General features: G+C 45.2%; 1 protein-coding gene across 1 annotated transcript in view; it reads right to left on the bottom strand.

The window, feature by feature from the left end:
* Window positions 1–967: 967 nt before the first annotated feature.
* LOC127056474 (gamma-aminobutyric acid receptor subunit beta-4) overlaps window positions 968–22691 on the bottom strand; it is a 116989-nt gene continuing 95265 nt past the window's right edge. Inside the window, exon 10 of the mRNA XM_050964351.1 lies at window positions 968–1035. Within this exon, the coding sequence (XP_050820308.1) occupies window positions 995–1035 (41 nt within the window). The 3' untranslated portion in view covers window positions 968–994. The remainder of the gene's footprint in view (window positions 1036–22691) is intronic.

Genomic DNA, 22691 nt, shown 5'->3' with positions numbered 1-22691 from the left:
GTTGCTGAGGTACCATCAACAGGCTTCCCCATTTATCCTGGTGAAAAGGTCATAGGATGATGAGGTGGTAGGCCAATAGAGAAAAGGAGAAAGACACCCATTCATTCATACTAAGCGAATTGTTCAGCACTCCTATTGCCACTACAAAATGAGATGATGACAGTATGGTCTAGTGCTCAGGGGACTGGACTAAGTCAAGAGATCTGGGGTGAAATCATGGCCCAACTGAAGTCAATGGCAAAACTGCCTTTGACTTCAACGGAATCAGGATTTCACCCCTGGCTTCTGTTACTAACTGTGCCTCTATGTGACCTTGGTCAAATTACTTACCCTCAGGGTGTCAATTTTCCCTCCTGCCCTTCAGCTCTCTTGTCTATGTAGAGTGAATGCTCTTGAGAGCAGGGAATGTCTCTAACTCTCTGTTTACACAGGGCCTAGCACAATGGAGCCCTGACGTCAGCTGGGGCCTCCAGCTGCTACCACAGCATACAGACTAAACAGCAATAACACATAGCCACAAACCACTTCCCATCTGGGCAGCCCGACCCCCAAGCACCTCTCAGCTAAAGGGATGAAGGAGAAAACCCTAATCTAGGAGCTCCTCTTCCAGGGACCCTAAAACAAGAAAGCAAGTGGTTCTCAGGCCTGCCACAAGCAGAGTAGCTTTCACACCACAGATCCCTATCTAAACTCCCAATCAGACATTGTGAAGGCCTATCTATTGTGTCACACATCTTTGATAAATGGAGAACATGAACTCCTTGCTCAGCTAGGAGGAGAAAGTCTCAGCAAAGTGAATCCAGGACCATGGAGAGCTGCCACTTTAACAATCTGCATTCCTCTATCCACAGTACAAGCATTGCTGGGACGGTCTTCACGGAAGCTTTCATCACACACTGCCCCACCAGTGTGTCACAGCCCTGACTTGAAGGGCTCACATCCTGAAGACACCTCTTCAAATCTTTGTTGCTCAGGCCACCAAAAAGGATGCTACTTAGTGCCAGCTGAGAGTTGCAGTTTTGCAGAGTACGACAGCTGTTGAAAAAGAACCAGACTCAGTCCCACCTACTCCTTTCCCATAGATCAGTTTGGCAGGATTCGATTTTTATCAGTAAACATTGTTAGCCATCAATTTCTCTGTACACACACAAAGCAAAGAAAAAATATTCCCATCGATAATCATTGAAATTTACAGCTAGGAAAAGTAAGACAAATGCACGTGGGGACTTACTAGATTTTGATTGAAGGATGTTTACTTTCTATATTTTAACATGTGATGTTGACAATCTGTATTTTAATTGTTATGAAACTTTGACATTTTGAATTTCAACATCTACTGTCATTAAATAATTACTGTCTGACAGCCCCCACTGTCTGACTCCACCCTCATAATTTCCCACAGTTGTAAAAATTTTAATTGATAAACATTTTAAAAATCCTTAAAAATAAACATTGTTATTTTCTGTCAAAATTATTAAAAATTTAAATTCTGCTAAGCCTACACATAGACCAAACTGACAGGATTCCAGTCCATCTGTGGATGGGACTAACATAGGCATTAATGAAGTCTGCATTTCCCTGGCTGCCATCCTTAGGTGACCCAGGAGACTCCAGACCCTATTTGTTTCAATCAGTTATGGTCACCATCCACTTTTCTTCCTGCCACACACTTAAGAAAATTAATCATTTAATTAAAAATCTTCAAGGAAAAAAACAAATTGGCCTATGTAATGAATTTCTTACACCAGCTTTGTCTCTTGTTACAAAGAACTGAATCAATTATGGATCACTTGCCATCCATTCATCTACATTAGAGAGTTTATGTGTTTCCTGCTCCAGGGTGGGTCTTTTTTTTCCTACTGTGGTTGCTAAAAGTGATGCCAGGGGATTTTTAACAGTTCAGTCTCTGTGTCACAATGAGCTCCCTTGGCTCCAGTACTTCCTTGAGCAACAAAGAAGGATGGACCCAGACTTAACTAGTTGGTGAGAGTTCTGTGCAAACTCCAGTGGGTAGAGCTAGCACAGGGGTCAGCAACCTTTCAGCAGTCATGTGCTGAGTCTTCATTTATTCACTCTAATTTAAGGTTTCGCGTGCCAGTAATACATTTTAACATTTTTAGAAGGTCTCTTTCTATAAGTCTATAATATATAACTAAACTATTGTTGTATACAAAGTAAATAAGGTTTTTAAAATGTTTAAGAAGCTTCATTTAAAATTAAATTAAAATGCAGAGCCCCCCCAGACAGGTTGCCAGGACCTGGGCAGTGTGAGTGCCACTGAAAACCAGCTCACGTGCCACCTTCGGCACGCATGCCATAGGTTGCCTACCACTGAGCTAGCACATATCTGCCCAACAAATTAAAGGGACACTGTCCTTTAAGACACTGTGGGTCCAATTCTCAGATCCACTCTGGTGGACCAAAGCAGCTGGAAAGAGGACTTACAAATCTCCTGAGGAGTCACTTGCATGCATGAATAAATCCCTGGGTGATGCAGAGTGCTGTATTAGCTCATACACTCCCCCACCCAGCCACTGGCATTGGGGTCACACTTGGGAGAAAGTGGGTATAATACCCTGGAATATCCCTGGCTGCTCTAAATCATACCAGGGACAGGACTACCGCCCAGATGGCCACAGAACTGGGGGAATGGGGGAAAGAGCCACCTTTATTCTCTTCCCTCTCTGTCTTTAGCATCCTTAAGCTGAGGGCTGGAGGGAATTGAGAAGGCGCATTAGAAAAGTGGATCACAGAGTGGGGCAGGGAAAGGGCAGAGTATTAGAACAGCCTAGAGAGAGCTGGAAAATGAAGTGACTGGAGACTCTGAGCATGCCCACAGGAGGGCAAAGCACATGCTCTCAGTCTGGAGGGTCTTTGACCTTGGCTACATTGGTGCTTTACAGCGCTGCAACTTTCTTGCTCAGGGGTGTGAAAAAAACACACCCCTGAGCCCAGCAAGTTACAGCGCTGCAAAGCGCCAGTGCAAACAGTGCCCCAGGGCTGAGAGCACAGCTCCCAGCACTGCAAGCTAATCCCCAGGGGGAGGTGGAGTACCTGCAGCGCTGGGAAAGCTCTCTCCCAGCGCTGGCGCTGCGACCACACTCGCACTTCAAAGCGCGGCCGTGGGAGCGCTTTGGAGTTTTGAGTGTAGCCAAGCCCTTTGTTACAGAGGAAGGAGAACAAAGCCAGGTCTCCATGAGGAGCCCAGTGAGTGCATTACTCCTCTGTAAGAGGTTGCAGAGGCACACTGAGGATACTGCTCAGGGCCTGAACACGCCCAAAGATATAGCATGCAGGAAACAAAGACCACAGAGGCGTCCACATCGCCAATGAGTAACTTGTTGGCTATATGCAACTCTTCTGCTACCCCTCTATTGCACTCTGCTCTTCTTTCCCCCTTCTATAGCTCTCTGTCATAAACAGATAAGTAAGAGTTAATAGAACAGAAGTACTTCATGTCTCTTTTGCCCGTAAAGGGTTAAGTTCAGTGAGCCTGGCTGTCACCTAACCAGAGGACCAATCAGGGGACAGGATACTTTCAAATCTTGAGGGAGGGAAGTTTGTGTGTGTGCTATTAGTGTTTGGTTGTTGTTTTCTCTGGGTTCTGAGAGTGACCAGACTTGCAACCAGGTTTCTCTCCAATCTCCCTGATACAGGTTCTTATAGATTCAAAATAGTAAGTACTAGGTGATAAGGCGAGTAGGCTTATGTTTGTTTTCTTTATTTGCAAATGTGTATTTGGCTGGAAGGAGTTCAAATTTGTATTTTGCTGAAAGGATTTTAATTTGTACTTGTATACTTAGGCTGGGAGGGTATTCCTAGTGTCTATAGCTGAAAGACCCTGTAACATATTCCATCTTACATTTACAAAGAATTTTTACTGTTTTTCTTTCTTTAATTAAAAGCTTTTCTTGTTTTAGAACCTCATTGTTTTTTTATTCTGGTGAGACTCCAGGGGACTGGGTCTGGATCCACTAGGGAATTGGTGGGGAGAAAGGAGGGAAGGGAGAGAGAAAGGTTAATTTTATCTCTGTGTTAGGATTACTTTCTCTCTCAGGGAGAGTCTGGGAGGTGGAGAGAGAAGGAGGTGGGAAGGTGAATTTTCCTCTCTGTTTTAAGATTCAAGGAGTTTGAATCAGTAATCTTCCAGGGTAACCCAGGGAGGGGAAGTCTGGGAGAGGCAACAGGGAAGGAAAGGGTTTACTTTCCTTGTGTTAAGATCCAGAGGGACTGGGCCTTGGGGGTCCCCAGGCAAGGTTTTGGGGGGACCAGAGTGTACCAGGCACTGGAATTCCTGGTTGGTGGCAGCGCTACAAGTACTAAGCTGGTAATTGAGCTTAGAGGAATTCATGCTGGTACCCCATCTTTTGGACGCTAAGGTTCAGAGTGGGGAATTATACCATGACACTCCCCCACTTCCTTTTCCTCACTCCTTCGTCCTAACAGCATTTCTCTTTCTCTCATCTCACTCTGCTTCTTCCCATCCCCCCGGTGTTGCCTCTGTAGTACAATGCTCCTTGCCTTTCCACTAGAGCATGGAACCTCTTTCTCTCTCTTGCTCTCTCTCTCTCCAACCAGGTGGTATTCTTTCCCCTTGAGAGCCTGGCCAGGCCACCCAGACCCACTGCTTGCACAGGCTGTGTTCTCCGCCCCTCACAGGCACCTGTGTGGAGTGAGCGGGGCTAACCGCCCTGGAACTGTAGGGGATTTTCAGGTTAATTTGTGAAATTAACTTCAGACTCAGCAGCTGCTGCTGCTACTTCAAGGGGGAAAGAAAATGCTGATGGTAACAGCTGCCTGTGTGATTTATGAGCACTCCGGGAGCAGCCGGCAAGTTGTGGAGAGCCGCACATGGAGAAGGGGATTTTCCTGAGGACAACCTTCCTGGGGAAGGGTCACTGTGGGTGTGTTCAGGGGAAAGTTTGTATATCAGCTGATGTTTGGGGGAGGTTCCCTGAGCAGTGACAAGCTCCATCTACCCTCTTGTCTGTCTGCTCATCCTCCTTTTTTGAAGCCTCTCCTCCCTTGATGGAGATCCAGCTGAGAGGACAAATGCATGGGGTGGTGGGGGGACTATGACATCCTTAGAGACCATGGAACAATCCTGATCAAGAAAACGGTCTCCTCCACTTTGTTGCAGAGAAGATGGAGGGTTTAATTGGGGTCTTTTACAGCCCTCCCACCCCAAAGTGACTGTGTCGGCAACCAGAGCAGCCAGGGTGCATATAAGAGGCCCTCTCACTCCTTCCATCACCTTGATGGGCCAACCTGCTTCATGGTTAACCCATTAAATACATCAATTTCTATTCAGGTCATGTTCAGATCAAACTACCAGCTGGTTGCCCTGCTCCAGGAGAGCTCTGGCAGGATTAATTCATGCCCAGGAGCAGTGGGCGTGCTGCCCCATCCCTGAGGATACTGCAATGGCTTCCTCTCTGATCTGGCTGGGCAGCTCCACTAAGAGGTGTGGTGGGTTGGCAGGACTATAGCCCTTCCTCCTCCTCCTCTATCATCTTTGGAATGGGAGACGCCCTGGAAGTTCTGTGTCTGGAACTTGTGTTGTATGGAGACTGTTTCCATGGTGCATTGTCCCTATTTGTGTATCTAGACAAGTCCATACTTCTTTGCTGCAATCTAATATGCTCCAATGGCCAGGGCACTGCACCAGGAGTCAGAAGACATGGGTTTGAGGCCTGCCTCTGAGCAAGTCACCTCATCTCTGCTTCCCTTCTTGTCTGTTCAGACTGCAAGTGCTCTGATTCTCTGTATGTACAGCACCTAGCACACTGGGGCCTCTACTGTCATATAAATAGTATTGTAGCTTGAAACTAAGTGGAAATTTCAACCCACGCATTTACAAAACAGAGACTTCTAGCTCTGTGATTTTTAGTTCAGTTAATAATTACATTTCTTCATTTGTTTATTGGTCTGGAGGCTTGTCCTTTCAAATGCTAATGCTCAGCTCTTCCTATGTTACATGCATGTGTGTAGGGGGAGGAAGCTCATGTTCTTACTCTGGATACAGCAGTAGAGCCATTTACAACCATTGAAAAATTATTAGTCATGCCCATTGTTGGCATATTGCCACTTCAAGAACATCTCCCCTCCCCATGGCCTGGGGTGACTCTGAAACAGTCCTGCCTCAATGTCTCCCGCTCAGCCTGCTGTGGCAACTGCTGTGACTTGCTGCACTGACATGGCCCTCAGCTAAGTCATTAAATAAACACCCACCTGTTCCAGAGTATCCAACTACAAAAATAAACTGAAAATAAAGGCTCTTCCCCCAAGACCTTAGCGGGGCCCAGTTCCTCCTACCTAAGGGTCTGTCCTCTCTGGTTCACTGCAGTCTTATCCACCTGGCAGAGGATCCTAACTAGCCAGGGTAGCTCAGGTAGACTCTTCACTGTTTGCTGTCCCCCTTTGCTTTCTCAGGTCTCTCTTATCTACAGCCAGCGTCCTCATTTAGCCTCATGACCCATGTGTCACATGACATCACTCATCATGACTCATTCTCCTCATGTTAGGAGATGAGTTAAGTTTGTCACAGGTCCATTGTGCCTAGCTCCGCTTAAAGGAGCCAGCCACCCCATGACCCCCTCCAGAAATTATGAGCTTTGTCTTAAAAATCATGAGATCATTACAAATTTATAAATGTTAGGTTCTTTTCATTTGCTGTCTGGCATCTGAGCCTTTAGGCATCACATTTTCAAGCTTTTCTCTGCAACCATGAGGGCTAGAAATTACCTTTTTTATTTTTAAATGGAATCTGAGATCCTGATGTTTTCAAATGAATCCAGCAGTTGGGACTTTAAGAAGCATTTAAAACACTGTGTGACTCATGCTGAAGTCACAGGAGCTGGCACTTGTATTTAAAGGTGGCTCTGTTCATGCTTGCTTAACTTTAAAATGGCTGAATGGATTTTGCTCAAACTTTACAGAAAAACCAAAATTATCTTTGGGTTGAGAAACAAGAAGAGACAATGTTGGCCCTTATGGAGAATTCTTAGCAGATGTCTTGATAAAATCATAACCAGAGCTGGCCTTGGGGGGGGCCTCCGGGGCAGCTGCCCAGAGGCACTATGATCAAGAGGGAGCCATGTAGCAGCACAGAGGCACGTGCTGCGGGTATAAAGTCAGAAACTGCTCCCAGGTGGCAGGGAAGCTCTCGGTGGGGGCTGGGCAGATGTCCAGATTTCTCCCTGCTTCCTCCCAGCAGAGAAACATGGGGCGGGAGGGTCGAGCGGGCACGCAGATACTGCTCCCCTGCAATATTCCTCCATGCCCCCCTAGGGGACTGCAAAGTGGGGAGCAAGGAGCAATACCAAGTGCTCTGTGCATTCAGGTCATGTTCCTCGCTGTGAGGCAAACATCAGGAGCTGCTGCTCTCTGCCCACCACTTATGCAGCCGATGTGGGAAAAGTGACCAGGATTTAGGGAGCCCTGAGGTTGAGCTTCACTCCGCGCTCCCTCACAGCCCTTAGTGGGGTGCGGAGGAGCAGTATTGGAGAGGGGGAACAAGCAGCAATGCCAGCAGCTCTGTGCATCCAGGTTAGTTTCCCCAAGTGGGCACGGGGGTGCAGGGGTTCAGGGCATAGGGGGCACAGTGCAAGGGTTAGAGCACAGGAGGGGGCAGGGCTTAGGGGTGCAGGGGGCACAGAGTAGGGGTTAAGGATGCAGGAGGGGTCATGGATTGGGGTGAAGGGGGACAGTGCATGGATTAGGGGCACAGGCAGGAGGGGGTTGGGTGCAGGCAGGGAGTGCAGGAATTGGCGTGAAGGGGGAAGAGTGCAGTGGTGAGGGGTGCAGAAAGGGAGTGGAGGGGGCAGAATGTAGAGGTTAGGGTGCAGGGGTTGTGGAAAGTGGGGAGTGCCGGGGTTAGGGATGCAGGAAGGGTGATCAGAGTTAGGGGTGCAGTAGGAGGTGAAGGGCTGGGGAGTCGACGGGGGGAAGGGGCAATGGGGTTGCCATCACACCCATGGAGGTGAGGGGTGCCAAAATCAGGACAAGTTCTCCCAAGTGAACAGCGTCATAAACAGTGTCTACGTAGCCCAATGTGTTGTTCACATCTGTGTCCTAAAGTCCTACTGTGTCACTCAGTTTTAAGCAGACAGACCCAACCAACAGTGGCTCCCTTGGCAGGTGCAGGCCGGAGAAGGGACGTCTTTTGAATGTGGTGTGAGGCTGAGTCCCAGGTGCAGCACTGAGACACTACACTACAGAAGTAGTAGTGGCAATATCAGCAGATTGCTGACCTTCTACCCTCTCCCCAGAGAAAAGACTCCAGCCATCCGTGTAGCAATAACCTTGGAACTCAGAACCTTAACAAACAGGGAAGCAATCAGCCCAGGTCCCCTGATGAGAAATGCATCTCTTTGTATCACCTGTGGCCTATAGATGAAAAACCAGGCATATGAATTGTAGTCAGTATTTACTGAGATACAGACCAATGAGAATTCATGCTGAGATGTGTGGGGATGTGTGTGTGTTTGGGGGTGGGGATCATAGCGATACAACAGTGAATGTACATCAATTTATATCTGCTCTGGATCTGCTCCTTGTTGACATGATTTGGGATGTCTTCAAAGCACACAAATACACTAGTTTGTTATGCAGGTCATCCTAAAACAGGACCAGTGAATGCTTTGCTCCATGCCATCGTGTGTTCTGTTCACATCAGGCTTCTAAACTCTTATGGGCAGGGACCATTTTTCCTAAGTAGTTGTACAGCACTGAGCACACTGACACTCCACCCTGCCTGGTACCTTTGAGCACCACCACACTGCAAATTATAATAATTTTACACTTAAAAGTTATTTTTGGAATGTTTGAATGTTTTGTTATCAGTATTTAGTTTCACAGAGCTCCAGCTGAACTTCCAAATAAGAGGACAAAACAAAGCAAGAAAAGTTTTGGACCAAGCGATAAACCAGAATGGACTGATTGGTTTCATTGAGCTGATTGTGCTTGTAACTTCCCGGAAAGTGGAGGTGTCAGAGCACAAGGAACTTGGTCTTCAGTCCATGCTAATTCATGCAATCGGTTGTTAATAAAGTGTTAGCCCTCTGATCTGATCAGGAATGCATGTATTTCTGAAACCTGTTGGGTGACACTGATGAACCAGTCTGGCATCTGTTGGCTTCTGCCAGGCACTCAGTACAGTATAGGGGTACTAGCAGGTGTGTGTGAGAGTATGCATAATAATGCTATGTGCATCCATCCTTAAATGTAGGAGATTGCCCCCTCCCCCAAACCTAGATTGAATTCAGCATGTCCATCGTATCAGAATCTAAGGATGGAGTTAGGATGAGACTAGTGTTAGCATGCCGATTGCACCACTGCACTGCGGAATCCCTGCATGATCTAGGTGGGGCACTGAATGCACCAAGGCATTGGTGTGGTGACTTTAATATCTACACTGATGACAATTCTTCTGAGACAGTGCTGGGTGTCAAGGCCATCGTGATGTCCATGGGTTATCCCAGGTAGTTACTGGTGAACTTCGTACAGGTCTATTGTGTGGGTTGGGACTGGAGTTGGGGCTACTGGAAATTTTCCCCATGTCCTAGACTAATCATTATGATGGTCTTATCCAGTGCTTGATAGATATTGGGCCGGGCTAACAGCTAGCTGGCTGAAACTCAGTCTGAAGAACATTGAGATGTTGTAGTGGACATGACCAGAAGACAAGGCAGTCATTTAACGGAGGGTGTTTTTCCACCATTTGAGTTTGCAGACTGGGAGTAGCGTTGGATCCGCAGCTGCAGTTAGAGGATCATAAAGCAGCAGTGGTAAGGAAGGCTTTTTGTCTCTGTCTGGCTCAGAGACTGCAACAGTTTTTTCTGGATGTGGACCTTTCTGCCGTGATTCATGCCTTTGTACTGTAACATGCTTAATGTGAGGCTACATCTTAAATCAAACCAGAAACCAAAGCTGGGGCAGAAGGTAGTAGCCTGCTCGGTGAGTGGGTAAATGTTTCTGAGAGCACATGACCCTGCTGTTCTGGGGATCTGCACTGGGGCCCAAGATCCTCAAAGGTATTCAGGTGCTTAACTCCCATTTATTTCAAGAGTAGTTGCCTAAATACTTTTGAAGATCTTGGCCTGGTTGCCTATTAGTGGAGTTATGAAGCTGTAAAAGGCCTGGGATCTGGCTATTTAGGAGATGTCTCTGTCCTGTGCCTACTTCTGCAGAAGTGGTCAGCAAGATACCGGAGTTGAAGCCTTGTGGTATAAAAAACAGGGAACCATCAGTAGGTGTTTTTGTCAATGGCCCCTCGACTGGAATTCATCCTTCTCTTGGCCTGAAATAGCCCAGACATGCTGGCTTTCAGGGCATGCTGCCTGGCATGATTTCAGGGAAGCAGGGGCAAGATAAGGACCAGCATTGTGTGTGTGCAGGGGGCTGTTTTTGGGCTATTGTTGATTGAATGGCTTTGCTTGGTAGTAGAAGACCAGGCATGAGATTGGAGGTTGGTTCCCCTGTCTGATAGCGCTACTCCCACAGGCTGGCCACAGCACATGAATGTTTAATATTTAAACTGCTGTTTGTTGTTGACACAGTGGCCGATTTAGACAGCTGCCTCACATTCACCCTCATTCAGACAGCTACAGAGTCTGAGGTGGCTGAGTGATCCTAAATATCCAGCATGAAATGCCTAGGCTCCCTCAAACCACTGGCTTGGAGACCCCTGTAACCTTCCGAGAGAGAGAAACTGAGATCCAAGCACCTTTCTGCATGAAAGTCTATTGGATGAGACTTTCAAACTAAGCTGCCATCTGCTCTGTGTGGATCCCATTACTCTTTACTTTCAGTTGGAGACAGGTAATGTGGCCACAGTCAAAATTTTCCCCTCTGGTGCAGTGTGTAGGGCTCTGAATGGCTGCTACCCTTCACCCTGGAGGTGGCTGAATTTCAGTGGTGCTTCACGCATACAGAGCAGTTTGGGCTAGAAGGTGCTGTAGCAATATAACACACTATTAGCGCTGGTCATCTTGGAGGCATGTGTCTATACCATAGCAATGGTATGTCATATACAAATAGTTCTATACATGGTGATAGTATTTTACACATATGGGGCAAAATTTGCAAAAGTGTCTATGTGATTAGGAACCTAAGTCTATAGCAAGTCAATGGAATGGAGACACTTGAATCAAATAGGTGCTTTTGAAAATTTTACCCATTAGCTAATCCTTGTTGGGGACTTCAGGTGCGACCATAATATAAATACTTCCTAATACCCACCACTACCACTAAACTACTGCTAATCATCATGATAATCCTTACAGCACACTGTAAGGTAGGTGGGCAGATTAATCTGTACTGAAGAGGTGTTGTGGTTGCTGCTAATGGTAATATAGACCAATCTAGCCAGCTTTCAAGAGGGTTTTGGTATATAGTAGTGCCAATTACAAAGTAAGCATACTGCATACAGCTGGTAAATATGGTACAAAGGGTGAAATTCTAAACTGGTCAAAACTCTTAATAACTGGTAACAGAGAGCAGTGAGAAATGGGAACAGATCAAGTAGGCAGAACATGATGACTGGGAGTGATACAGGTATTAATGTTGGACCCTGCTTTGCTGTCACAATCCACCAGTGGCCTAGAAGATGGAATATACATGCAGTTGTACAGATAAGTAGATGGTAAGACATGAGACGTAGCTAATATGTCTATCTATCTTCACATCATTGTAATATCGAAGTGTCACATATAAAGTTAAGGGTCATGTTTGGCTGTCCAATAATTGACCTAAATCTCTTCCCCATTTCAAGATGCCTTCTGAAGTTGGATCATTTGTGGTGGTTGTTCTTCCAGGAGAAAATGTGGATGGTCTGTACCACTAGTCCATTACTAGGGAAAGTCATGCTCAAACAGAGGAGTCTTGCAATGAGTAAAAAAAAGTTCGGCTTTTAAATGGACACACTGCAAAAGACAGCAGTGGATAGGGAAGCAAATGAGACAATGACATGACGTCTAGACCACCATGCAGAAAAGTTTGATAAGCATCCATACAAAGTCTAGTGAGACCACATTTAGAATACTGTGTACAATTTGAGACACCAAGGATGTGAAGGAACTGGAAGCAGGACAGGAGAAGGAGACTAACTGGAGAAAGAGTCTCACTTATAGCCATGAGAAGAGGCTAGGTTTATGTTCACCAGTAGACAGGTGAGCAAGAGGGGACCTGGCTGTGGTGTGGACAGTTCTCAGGGATCTTAAAAGACCAGCGTTACAAAATAGTGTGAGAAGGTAACAGGCTCGGAAATCCATGAGCATGGTGTGGAAATAAGGAAGTAGCTTGGGGGGCTTCTTTATGGAGAGGGTGATTGGTGTGCAGAACAGTCTTCCAAGGGCAGTGATAAGCTTGTGCATCATCATCACCATCATCATCATGGCAATTCCCGAAGGGTCCTCCTTGCATATCAAGAGCCACCCAGACAAAAAGTCCATGCCACAGCACCACTATTAATGGATTTTATAGTGTTAGACACTTAATAAAAAGAAACATATCCAGGAATTAACATTAGCCAGGTTCCTTCCCATCCAGAATGTAAGTTCTTCTTCAGCTTAGCCAATAAAGATTTATCCCAGACACTTTCCAAGAAGCGTGGGTCATAAACTTCTTTACTTGTGTGTCAACTTCTCTGTCGGTGTGGCTCTTCCAACCACCATTCTGGGAATGGGAAGGGTGACAATTTGCAGGCCTTTGCCTGTTGCAGACACAAAGAAGGAAAGGAAAGAAGTAGGGTTGAACTTTCAAAAGCAGCAGCCTGAATTGCCCATGCCAATCCTTCATGTGTGCATGCAAATTGACTCATACGTGCACAAAGCAGGCAATAGCTTGTCTGTGGGTGTGTAAATGCAGAATGCACATGCACAATTTAGGCAGCAATTTCTAAAAATGTAAGTTGTCTGTGTAATTCTTCAGTTTCTCTTTGAAGAACAAAGGGATGCTGTGAGAACGAGATGTTGATTGATGGAGAAACCTTTGTGTGGGTCTGGCATAATCTATCATGCTTTGCCTGATAAGCTCCCACTGACTCACCACCCACTGGGTGAGAGCCAGCGGCTAGCCTTTCCTCTTGGTGAAGAACTAAGTCAAATAAATAATAATAACATAGGTAGTGAAGGTTCCCAAAGCACTTTACAAATGAAAAATAGATTTAGATATAGAGGAACATGTGAAAGGGCACAAAGGATGGTAATGTGCCTGGCTCCCAATGAAAGTCAGTGGACATCAGGTGTCAAAGTCTGATTTCTACCTTTGAAAATCTCCCCCACAAAGTACACATAGAAGAGTCATTTCATCTGCCACTGAAATGCACTAACATCTTGGAGAGGAATGCAATAACCGTTAAAGCAGTGTACAGCAAGTTTACGCTACAGTTTAAGACAGAAAATAAAGACAAATCCTATATCTAAGAGAAAGGGGAAGGTGACGAGAGGTTAGCACTAGAGCTGGTCAAAGATGTTTGGTAGAACAGTTTTCCACTGGAAAATGCAGTTATATCAAAATCAAAATGTTTCACAGGAAGGTGTCAATTTCATTAATGTTTTCAATGGGGAAGTGATGAAATGAATCATTTTGACTTTCTCATTTCATTTCAGTAATGTCAAAATGCCTTGTTTTGATGAGGTAAAACCATTTTGTTTCAACTTCATCATTTCCATTAACTGCATTTCAACTTTTTATCATATTAAAATATAATTATATTTAATATTACCTATCTTATTTTTAACATTTTAGATGATGTTTTGATATTATCAAAACAAAACATTTTACCTTATCAAAATAAAACCATCTGACATTATCAACATAAAATATTTTGATGTTTCTGAATTTTATTTTTATTTTTTTGAAATTTCAATTCTGTGGTACATTTTGAAATTTTGTCTTTTTCATTCTGATTCAGAATGAGAACGAATTTTGAAACATCAGCATTTCCCACAGGATGAAAACTCTGTTTTACAACCTCCTCTAGACTAGTTAGCAGGTTTAGCTGCAACAAGACCAGAACACCGGAGCTAATCCTCCTACTCTTCCAAAAAATGTCATTACTGATTGTAGTTTATTGGAACATTCGTTTTATATTCCATCCATCCAAAACCTTAACCGTCCTCTTCCCTTTTAAACTGAAATGAAGGTTTAGCTACTTTCCTCTCTACCCCATCTCATTTTTCTCATCTCTCTAATCCATGGGTCCCAAACTTTTCCACATCATGACCTCATGTTATACCAGAGAAATCCTATGGAAGCCCCCTCACCTTTGTCATATGTAAGGGGATGATGATGGTAACCTCTTGAAATCTATTTGAAGTCCCCTAAGTGTCAACCTCTCAAGTTGAGAAGCCATGGATCAAAATCTATCTAACCTATATATCTATTTAATATTCATTAGCATTATATCAAAGCCTCCAATCCTTCATTGAGCTCTGCATCTTTGTGGAGTTCCAATGAAGTCTCCCATGTGGAGCTCATTACAAGACCAGGGCCTGCATGGTCCATGAAATGTGACCAGCAGACTTGGGCATTGGTGTGAACTTTCCAGCATTTGGCATCTAGAATTGACTCAGAGCCAGTAGATAGTGAACTTCGAGGTGTCATAGGTTGCCAAAGGGCTACAGAGACCATGGTGTTTCCTGTGAAAAACTGCGAGTTGGCGCTAGGTCACCATTGACCTCCCTGTCTAGATACTCCACACCTCCCAGTCTCCTCCTGCTACTGATCATCCTGAGTCTGAGGGCAACCCAGTGATATGTGATCATTACATCACACAGCAAATAAGAATGAATTCAAATACTGAGCAGTGGAGAGACCTGAAGGAAGAGGGGGGGTCTGTCAGCAGCTAAACTCACACCAATTTATCCCTCTAAGATCATCTGAAGGCAGGAGGAGAACCTAGAGCATCATCAAAGCATCCCATGAGCTCTAAGGAGTGTCTAGTTAGTGGGAATCATAAATGAGGGTTTGTCTACATTACCCACCGGATCGGTGGGCAGCGATGGATCCAGCAGGGGTAGATTTATCACATCTAGTATAGACACAATAAATCAACTGCTGAGCGCTCTCCCGCCGACTCCGATACTCCACCAGAATGAGAAGCACAAGTGGAGTCAATGGGAGAGCTTCAGCTGTTGACTTATCGCAGTGAAGGCACTGTGGTAAGTAGATCTAAGTACGTCGACTTCAGCTACGTTATTCACATAGCTGAAATTGTGTATCTTAGATCAACCCTGTGCGGTAGTGTAGACAAGCGCTGAAGGTCAAAGAAACAAGGGACTTTATGGATACATTGTTTTCCTCTCCTTGTTTTTCTCCACTGCAAGAAATGAAACCATCTTTCACATCATGCTTCTGGCAGATACTATGCAGTTGTCATTTTTTAAGGCAACCAAATATTGCCTTATTTTTTTGATCCTCCACCGGACTGCAAATATCCCTTTAGCTTGAATCATCCTTCTAGGGCCTGCACCAGACGGTCTTCTGGGGATGGGATTTTCAATGCTGCCTAAAATGTTTGGATGACAATTTCCCAGTAAATTCAATGGGAGCTGGACATCTAAGTCCCCTGGATGGCTTTGAAAAATCTTAACGCAATAAGATTGTGGGAGTGTAAGGGTGTTTGCGTGTGCAAGAGGCAAAGAAAAAGAGAGAGAGAGGCACATAAAGATACAGACAGACAGAAGGAAAGCACATACGTGGCCAATCCATCACACAGATCCCAACTTAGTAGCTGGTGTGCCCTTTCATCCCCAAATTACTCTCCCAATAAAGAGCAGGATTTTGATGACTGTAAATATGGGGATTTTCTAGCAGCTCATGAAGAAATGCAAAAGTTTAATTGTCACATTTGAAAAAAATAAGGTAATGACTATATTACAGAATTTGTACTCAGTGAAAAATCCAACCAAAGGTGGGGGGGAACAAAAGCCAAAACCTTCCCCAAAAGAATTATACACACCGTTTGCTGAATGAAAAAGCATTTCCAAATATTAGTCAGTGCTTAATAGAAGAGCAAGAACTACATTTGACATTGTGTGTTTTGAATGTAGCTTCTAGTGTGATTCTTTCCCAGCTTTTTATCTGTGCTGATAACTGGGCCCGGTCAGAGTCTGACTGAGGGCAGCATTCCCAGCCACCTGATGTTTCCCTGAACCAGAAGCGTGTTGTGTACAGCAAACATTTCTGCTCTGCCAGTGTAACCTGTGGCCTTGCAATCTCCTAAGCTCTCAAGAAGCAAGGACTGTATCTCCAGCTAGAGGAGAACTTCAATCACCCAAGTGCACTGTCGGCCTCTTTCCAGACCTCTAGTCACTGGTGAGACCTGCTTTCCTCATTGCACTGGTTTTGGTGCTTTACAATTGTCATTCAAGGCTGACATGATTTGTAGTACCCCAAACTGCCTGTAGGGCAGAGGAAGAAATCAAGCTCTAAGAGGTCTCCACATCCAGACCTATGACTGCCAGAAATGAGGGATTTGAGGGGCAATCCTGGTAGTCTGAGTCATTTAGAACCTCTAGAGAAATTGGACCCTGAATGCCCAAGATTTCCCTACTGACCCCAAAGCCCCAGGTATAGTCCCTTGTCTTAGCTGTGTGGTTGGCCATGAGTCACATCTTCCAGGAAATTTAGAAAGAAGCAACCCTCTCTGTCTCTAAGTTACGCTGCAATACCATTTCCTCTTGTACCAAAGCTGTTCTCTCTGCAGCTACCTTTCTTTGCTATACTGGGCCTGAGGGCAAAATTTTCAAAACACTCTTAAGTGACTTAGGTATGATCAGTCCCATTGACTTTCAGTAGGAATTATCCAACTGAATATCTTTGAAAATCTGGGCCTTAGTGTCTGTCACTTTTGAAAATAGGATTTAGATGCTTTTGAAAATTATATCGCTGGCAGCCTGCCCCAAAAGTCAAGGCTAGTTACTCGCAACCTACAGTGGAAGAATTGGGCCCCAGGTTTTACTCTAATCACATCTCTCCTCCATGCTAGGGCAATTTAGAAATATTATATTTTCCCAATCCCCAGTTTCCAATTCTGGACTCTCCATTTCAGCAAAGCAGTTAATCATGTGTATAACTTTAAGAATGTGTTTAAGTCCCAGTAAGTCAGTGGGACTTAAATACCTGTTTAAAGTTGACTTAATGGGATGTGCTTAAAGTTAAGCATGTGCTTAAGAGCTTGCAGAATAGAGGTGCTTTGCTGAATTGAGGCTTCTATTGCAAATCTGGCATAAAGACAGAGCTGGCAAACTGAAACCTGCATTCAAACCAAAAATGGAACATTTCTCCTTTCAAGGCTATATTTTAAAAGTGTTATTTCTGGTCTGGGTAAGAAAAAAAAACAAAAAACAAAAAAACAAAAAACCAAGAAAGATTCCTAACCAATTAATAATTAACAACTTTCAAGTACAGTTATGTCCACATACATTGTCATTTGTTAAAAAAAGAACTTTTTTTTAGTGTTTTAACACCTTTTTTTTCAAAAAAAGAAAAGAAATTAATGTACACATTACATAATTTTGGCACTGTTATAATCATTTTTAAAAACATTTTTGTTAATATTTATCATGGTTTGTACAAAACTGTAAACTATTTTCAAGTTTTTTTTGTTTAACTTTTGTTTATCGTCAGCTTTCAAAAACTGTCGCTTTAGAAGAAAAAACTGGAACAAAGCAAAAACCAAACACAATCCATCCGCCCTGGAAAAAAACAGCAAGACAGTTTTTGAAAGGACACACAGGAAGTGATTGGTGAGCATGCCCTTCCTGACAAAGTCATTTGATTCTGCAGAACGTGGGTTTTCAATGGCAGTCCAACATAGGAAATGCCTGCCTTGAGACAGGGAGTGCCCGCTCACCAGTCGCGTTGTCACACCTGTAGAGTAGATAAAGATGGCTCTTTAGGTCATTTTATTTTATTTCTTTGTTCTTGTTTTTTCCCTTTTTTTTCTCCTTTTTTCCCCCTTTTTTACAAAAATTTCTACATCTAAATCACTTTGATAGAAACATTATTTTCCTTTTTTCCTTTTGTTTCTTTTACATTTGTTAAAGCAGAATTCACTTTTGTGAAAAAAGACAAGGATCAAGGTCTCATTTCATGCAGAAGATGCAAAGTAAAGATAAAAATGGGTGTTGAGTTTCCGTTTTAGTTGTTTTCTTAGGGTATTTTTTTTTTGTTTTTTTTTAGTTTTTAAATTTTTTTTTAAGGTTTTTTTTCAACACTGTACAGGATGCAACGCAGCCACACAGAGTAGGTATTGATGGTCCATAGCAGTCCCTGCAGTAATATACACTGATATGTCATGACTACACCATTGGTCTCCCTGTCTTTTTGTTGGTGGTGGTGTTAGGTGGTTTGCCTGAATTTCTGACCACACAGGACGTCCCCCAGTTACACATAATGTTGTCTCTTCTCTAGCTTTGAGAGGAAGATGGATGGGTGGAGTCTGAGAGGTTGACACATTGGCATGCTAGGCCTATAGATTCTTTTGAAAGATGTCCCGGCCTTATATGGTCTGAAGAATAACTGATGCCACCACTGTGGCAAACCTTTCCGTGTTCTGTTTGTACATCCTGGAGGAAGGTATCTCCACATAACGAGCACAGCCTCGACTGGACGTCTGTCCTTGTTTAGAAGCTGAGGGCAGCATGGGCCAATGGGAGTGGTGACCCATTTTAACTTCTGCAAAATGGTGTGATTTTACACAATGATACAATAGCATGACATGCCAGGCAATGGAAAGTTGTTACCATGGAGTGTGCAATGTCCTTCAATATCCACACCAGGAGAGTCACACATATTTGCCAACCGGTCTGATTTTCCTGGCATACTCCTGAACCTACCCTTTGTCCTGAGTCACTCAGACAGCAGGGCTTAATATTTTTAATTACAGTTTTTAATTCTGGCTTAGCTCTCAGGCTATCTGTGCATTTACACTGCACCCAACACCGTAACATCTGTGGAACCTTTGTAAGGGATGTGGTTGTGATGGCTTCTGGGATTGCTCATAATTGCCTCTCTTGGGGCTTGAACCTGCAATATGCTCAGCGTTCCGGCTCTGATCCAGCAAAACACTTTAGCCCATGCTTAATTTTAAGCATGCGAGTAGCCCAGTTGAAAGCAATGGCACTGCCTCTGTGCTTGGAGGTAAGCATGTGCTTATGTGGTTTGCCAGATTAGAGACTGAGTGCTCTGCACCTTGCAGGGTGCAGTGCTTACAGCTTCTAGGCTCTCCCATAAGCTTCCCATGCTGAGTGCTTTCCTGCTGCAGCATGGGGCAGAGATCAGACTGAGAGGGTAGGGAAGACGGGGAGCTGGGAGGAAGAGGAGACAACCACCATCACACCAGCCACCTCATTGTCCCTCATCCCCCACCACTTCTCACCATCATCAATGGTGGCAGCTTTCCCCAGAAGGGGTGGGGAGGGGAGAGAGAGAGATTGTATAAGGAGGCACCTAGGGAAATGGAGGGAAGGGGAAACGCCACAGGGTGGGGGTAGCATTGGGAGGATCCTGTGGGACAGAAGAAGCAGAGACACCCCAGGGGTGGGAGAGGGAGAAGGTGTGGTGACAGATGAGAGGGAGGGTGGAAGGAAGGTCCCAGGCAGGGACTGAGAGGAGGAAGGGGGAAGAGGGAGAATGTGACTCATGGAGTTATTGGGGTAGGGTCTAAGCCTGTGATCTGCTCTGTGAGGATGCTAGCAGGAGGGAGCAGTGTCCTGGACATTCTCCAACACACCCAACAGGGCTGGTTTGCCGTTAGGGCTTTCCCTAGTACAACAGGGACAGGCAGGGAGAAGCCAGGCTTGCTTAGGCAAGGGCTGACTGTGCTGCAGAAGGTCGCAGGACCTGCTGTGAGACTCTCGGTTTAGAGGAGCACTCAGGATGAAATCCCAACCCCACTGAAGTCAATGTCAAAACTGGGTTTCACCCTTAGACTCATCCAAAATCTGAAGCCCAGGGCCTCTCCCTCTGCTGGTTTTCCACCTATTCCTGCTACGTTGGCAGTGGTGCTGCCTGTGGCTTGGTAGCATCATGCTGTGTACTGATGCAATGCTGTTATATGTAACAGCCGGCAGGGGTTGAAGTAGGTTGAAAGAAAAAAGGGGAGAGGTCCCTCTTCTTCTGGCAGAAGAGGGGCAGCTAGAGTGTCCCCCCACTTCTTACTTCAACCCCTGTATTCCGGGCATCCCTGGCCATGGGGATCCTTGCTGGCTTAGGAGGTGCTGTCTATTTCCAGGCCCTGATGAGGAAGATATTCCTGTTAAAAAATAACTAGGATCCATACATGTGTCCCGTGGTGGGTGACCCCAGGCTCTCCAGAGCTCCAGCTCTTCCAGACTGTTGTCCCAGGAAAAATGTTCTAAATGTTGACAACTATGTCAGAGCCTCAGCTTTTGACCATCTCATTATGACAGCCATGCAGCTCCTGCGTGACATGTCATGATACGGTGTGAGGCTCTCAGTGAGGCAGTCAGAAGTTAACATGTCACTAGGGCTGGTCATTGTTACAGCAAAGAGCTTTCAATTTTCACTCCACCCTCAGCGTGCTAGCACTGGAGATTACCCTCCTTAGGAACAGCCATTCTCTCAGCAACACTCAGCTCTGCACATGCAAGACTTCACAGCTCTGCTGACAGTAAGAGGAGGACAAGGATGGCAAATAGACACTTGACAAAATCCACAGCACTCCAACGGGCCATTCACGCCTAGGGCATTGCAACATGGGGCATGCTGGCAGGGCCTTGCAAGGTGGGAACGGATTGTGGCATCAGTGAAATAAAGAGGACCATATTTGGATGTGAGAAGGACTGAGCCAGCCCTTCCCAGTGTGGGACAGATAAGACCCTACAGAGCAAAGAGAGGAACAGCTCTTCTAATGGAAGGAGGAGTTAGTGAATTCATCTAGCAAACCCCTGAGAATGGGTGAGTCCTGCTCTCAAATGCCCAGCAATAGCTGCACGTTAGCAAGTGAAGCCATGTTTTCTTTTCTCCTTTATTAATAGCTCCCCATCTCCAGTGCCAAGCACACCCTTTCAGTCTCCCAAGAGCCCAGAATGAGAGCCAGCTCTTGGGTTGCCTTCTGCCTGATCACAGCCAATGCTAGCAAAATGCACCTGAGCACAACAACCAATCTGACGGAGGAGTCAGCAGATCTGGTGCAGGGCCACCAAACAGAGCCTGGAAAGAGAATGTGACCGAGTATAGTATTTAACCCTTAGGGTTCCACACATCATCCAGCTGGCTGGCTGGAATGGCATAGCTAAGAGAGAGGAGCCCTAGTAGAGGGTAACTGCTGAAGCTGCAGCAAAATGAGGGCAATAAGGGTATTGTGAAGAGAACACTCATAACATATATCGATATTGGAGGGCAGAAACAATTGCTTTCCTGGCTGCACAGTGATAGTCAGAGGGCAACATCACACTGTCAGGAACTTTTTCAATAACACTTTCCAGGACTGTGGCTTGCCCTGTATAAACTCCATCTCCTCACCAGTGCAGGTTTTGAAATATCAATATCACTCGAGAAGCACCTTCTACACAAGCCATATGCAGGTTATGCAACCAGCTTGCCCATATCTTCCAAAGGGCAGGCAGCCAATCATTCTCCTGATATAAGAGTGGGAGTGGGAAGTATGCAAATGTGGCACACTTGTGTTGGGACTTTCAAAAGTACCTAGCTGGTTTAGACTGTAATATCTTTGGGACACAGCCTGTCTTTTTGGTCTGGGATGGTTACAGCACCTAGCACAGTGAAGCCCTAGTTGAGGACTGGGGCGTGTAGGTTCTATCACAATACAAATTGTTAATACTAACCACAACAATGCAGGTGCAAAGTCTTGTTGAATTTCAATAGAATGTGTGCTCCTAAATCACTTAGGAGCTTGTGAAAATGCTACCAGCAGGTTCTGATGTGGGACAGGCAGCAGCCTCTGCAGATGAGTGGATGTGAACTTCTCTTAAGCCTCCCTGCTAGTCAGAACAACTCCTCCTTGTTTGGTTTTGCAAATGACCTGTAACAGACCATCCTTTCCTCCCTGCTATTAAATTTTGGGCCTCTCATGAGCAGAGTCCGACACCGGTCCCATATAGTTTGAGGGTTGTGTGACATGGGCAAATATGGGTATACCCTAGGCTGAGTAGACACCATTGTCACAGCAGTGGAGCGAGATTTTGCTGTTTAAGAATGACCATTCCTAAGAGTCTAGGATCAAAATCCCACCCCCCTTGCAAATTTTTCATGCACACATAATACAGCATCCATTGGCCACCTGTTGAGCCCATCTTTCCACAGGTTCTGTCAGTTCGACTGCCCACTACTAACCTAAAGCAATTTAAAGATGAGATAGACAATCAATGTCTTAGCAATGCTAGGACTTTGTAGTTTCACCCACCAAATCTCCCACACACAAAGAAAGATGTGACGGGTGGTCACATTTATCCCTGCATTGGCCATTCTCCTCCCACTTGATGCAGAAGAATACCGAGGTTCTTATGCCTTCTTTCACCACCCTAGTCCACGGCTCCAACAGCGCTGAGCCAGGATAGAAGCCAGCACAGGAATTAGGTCCCTATGAGTCTGAATGCTGACAGCTCCTTGCACTTGAACCCATTTGCTCACACTACTGACCTAGACAGCCCCAGAAAACCAAGGATGCAGCTTTGCATGAGGTTTTACGAGCAGTTCAG

Source organism: Gopherus flavomarginatus, chromosome 8 (assembly GCF_025201925.1).
Source record: "Gopherus flavomarginatus isolate rGopFla2 chromosome 8, rGopFla2.mat.asm, whole genome shotgun sequence".
Lineage (NCBI taxonomy): Eukaryota > Metazoa > Chordata > Testudines > Testudinidae > Gopherus > Gopherus flavomarginatus.
The sequence above is the reverse complement of the archived record's forward strand: the minus strand, read 5'-3'. Positions and strand labels throughout refer to the sequence as shown.